The sequence below is a fragment of the Neltuma alba genome, unplaced genomic scaffold (genome assembly GCF_004799145.2).
Source record: "Neltuma alba isolate B1F8T4 unplaced genomic scaffold, ASM479914v2 tig00011304_pilon, whole genome shotgun sequence".
In the NCBI taxonomy this organism is placed as follows: Eukaryota; Viridiplantae; Streptophyta; class Magnoliopsida; order Fabales; family Fabaceae; genus Neltuma; species Neltuma alba.
The window spans coordinates 846099-849318 of record NW_021636013.1 but is presented as its reverse complement, the minus strand read 5'-3'; the positions used below and the strand labels follow the sequence as shown (position 1 = coordinate 849318).

At 35.5% G+C, this 3220-nt stretch overlaps 1 protein-coding gene across 1 annotated transcript; it reads left to right on the top strand.

Moving 5' to 3' along the window:
* Positions 1-1070: 1070 nt before the first annotated feature.
* LOC114711671 (uncharacterized) lies at positions 1071-1478 on the top strand. The gene has a single exon (XM_028896089.1). The coding sequence runs from the start codon at positions 1071-1073 to the stop codon at positions 1476-1478; it is 408 nt and encodes a 135-aa protein (XP_028751922.1).
* The last annotated feature ends 1742 nt before the right edge of the window (positions 1479-3220 follow it).

The window sequence follows — 3220 nt, the reverse complement described above, 5'->3', positions numbered from 1 at the left end:
TCCAAGTGGTGCATGAGGCTCCAGCCACTCTACAATCAATTTTGGGTGATTATGAGTTCTTTCGAGACTTGAAGGTTGCACAGATGGAGGATGACCGGTTACTAAGCATCCGAGAGGAAGTGGAGACCATGGTATGCCTGATTATGAAATTGTGAAGAAGGAATCCTGAGGTACAAGAAGAGGATTTGTGTCCCTAATAATGAGGAAATCAAAAGGACTATTCTAGAGAGGCGCATCGAAGTAATTACACGATACATCCAGGGATAACCAAGATGTACCAAGACCTGAAAAGGAACTACTGGTGGCCAAAAATGAAGAGGGATGTCACAAATTTTGTAATGAAGTGTCTGACATGTCAAAAGGTCAAGATAGAACATCAGAGACCTCCAGGACTATTAAAGAATCTTGATATTCCCCAATGGAAATGGGATAGTATTTCCATGGATTTCATTACTGGTATGCCAAGAACCCCGGCTGGCTATGATGCGATATGGGTAATTGTAGATAGATTGACTAAGTCAGCGCACTTCCTGCCTATCAAGAGTACTTACTCGTTAGAACGATTGACAAAGCTGTATATAGATGAGATTGTTCGACTTCATGGAGTGCCGGAGTCTATCATTTCAGATAGGGACCCGAGGTTTACATCGAACTTCTGGCAGTCATTACATGAAGCCATGGGCACTAAGCTCAAGTTTAGTACTGCTTATCATCCTCAGACTGATGGACAGACTGAGAGGACGATTCAGACTCTCGAGGACATGTTGAGGGCTGCGCTATAGAGCTAAAGGGTAGTTGGGACACTCACTTGTCATTAGCTGAGTTTGCCTATAACAACAGCTATCACGCTAGCATTCAGATGGCACCATATGAGGCTTTATACGGGAGGAAATGTAGATCTCCACTTTGTTGGACTGAATTAAGTGAAAGAACAATTATTGGCCCAGATTTAGTGGACATCACAACCAGAAAGATTGAGCTGATCAAGCAGAAGTTGTTGATGGCCCAAAGTCGACAGAAGAGTTATGCGGATCGTCGGAGGAGACCTTTAGAATTTGAAGTGGGTGATCATGTATTTTGAAGGTTTCACCTGTACTGGTGTTGGTAGATCCATTAAAGCCAAGAAGCTTACACCCCGATTTATGGGTCCTTATGAGATTTTGGAGCGGATTGGACCTGTTGCATATCGAATTGCGCTGCCGCCACATCTTTCCAGTTTACACGACGTGTTCCACGTGTCACAGTTGAAAAAGTATCATCCTGATCCGTCTCATGTTATTGAACCCGAAGAGGTCGAGTTGCGAGATAATTTGACCTATCCAACAGAACCAGAGCGGATTTTGGACGTTAAGGATAAACAATTAAGGAACAAAACTATCCGTCTTGTTAAAGTCTTTTGGAAGGGCATGAGTCCCGGTGATGCTACTTGGGAGACAGAGGAACGGATGCGTTATGAGTACCCTTACCTGTTTTCTTAGTAAGCTTTGAGTTACTTTTGTTTTTATTTCTTGTGTGTGGTTGTTTGAATTTTGAGGACAAAATTCTTATTAGGTGGGGAGAATTGTAATATCCTTTAAAAAAAAAAAAATTCAAAAAAAAAAAAAAGTAATTGAAAAATAAAATAAAATAATATAATAATATTTTATTTTTAAAAAAAAAAAAAAAAAAAAAACCAAAGTCCAACTTTCCACCGATATTTCGGTGGAAAGTTGGAGGGGATTGTGGAAAATTGAGGGGGGGCGTGGAAATTGGGGTTGAAATTTCCCTCCCCCAATAATTGTGTGGGGGTGTTAAATAACCCCCCACAACCCATTTCCCCTCCACGGCAGGTGCAAGAAGGAGCAAGAGAGAGGGAGAGAGAGAGAGGAAGTGTGTGTGAGCGAGAGAATCATACCGGTGAAGCAGAGGGCAAGCTTTGAAGATATTTTAGGTACATGAAATTATCTCTTTTCATCAAACTTTCTTCATAAATATTTCATATATATTTTATGCTTCATAATAGTAGTATTACCCTAGTGATTAGGGAAAATTTTGAGACTTATATATGATATAAGTATTGAGTTTTGACAAAAGATGACTATAGAAATTTAGAAGTAAATGAGTTGTTAATTTTAATCGGTTTAGATTTCTCTATTTGCTAGTTTTAGTATTTAAAATTAATTTATTTAGTGAAAAATCTGTTATGTATGAGATATACCATATTTTTACCGATTAAATTTAAGTTAAATAATTTATTTGGGTTGTTTGATATATTATTGAGGTTTTAATCGGTTTATTTTTATTTATTGGGTGACTGGAGGTTTTAAAATAATTATTGTAGCTAAAAAGTTTATTATTTATGGAAATATATATATGGTAGTTATACCATTAAAGTTTTGATCATATTATTTAGTTATAAATATTTGAAGTATTATTATTAAATTTTTGAGAGTTTGATTTTGAGGTTTAAACTTAAATGAGGATTTTTAGAGTTTATAATATAATAATTTTATATTTGGAAATTGTTGAAAATCCTTTTTATTAAGGTAAATAATTTGGAGGTGGTAAATAAATAATTTGGGTTGTTAGAAATTTTAAGTTGTTTCTAAAATACTTAATAATTTTTGAGTTATGAGAGTTGAGAGATTTTAAAGTAAAATTTAATTAAATCAGGAATTTAAATAATATAGAGAAGTTTAATTAATTAATTAATTAGTTTATATTAATATGTGGTTATATTAATTGTGTAGATTAATTATTGGTTGAGCATAGGATTGACCTTCTGGTAATCCTAAGTATTGCTTTGGCGAGAGGTAACCACTTTCCACTTGTTATATGTGCTAATATGTTGTTTGTGAGTATTTTGCTATTTTTAGAATAATATTTGATATTTGGAACTTGAATAGATATGTTATATCTTTTGAGCTATGAAAATTGTCTTGTGGGATTTTTGGAATGCTGATTGAGAAGTTTGGAAAGATATATGATTTATATCTTATTGATTATACTGAGAAAAGATTGAGACATTTTTATTATATTGTGAATGATTGGTTGTTATTTGGATTTTGGGATTGAGTCCTATCCTACCACGTGGTAAGGCCGCCATTGGTGCACATTGGTTGGCTTCTTCTTTCGTCCCCCATAGTGAGGGATAGGCCTTTGTGGCTTCTTATTCGTCCCCCAAAGTGAGGGATAGGCCCATATGTTTGATTGATCCCCCAGAGTGAGGGATAGACTTATG

What these genes read in the sequence shown, in the direction of transcription:
- LOC114711671 (XM_028896089.1), top strand. Translation starts at nt 1,071, where the DNA reads ATGTATTTTGAAGGTTTCACCTGTACTGGTGTTGGTAGATCCATTAAA.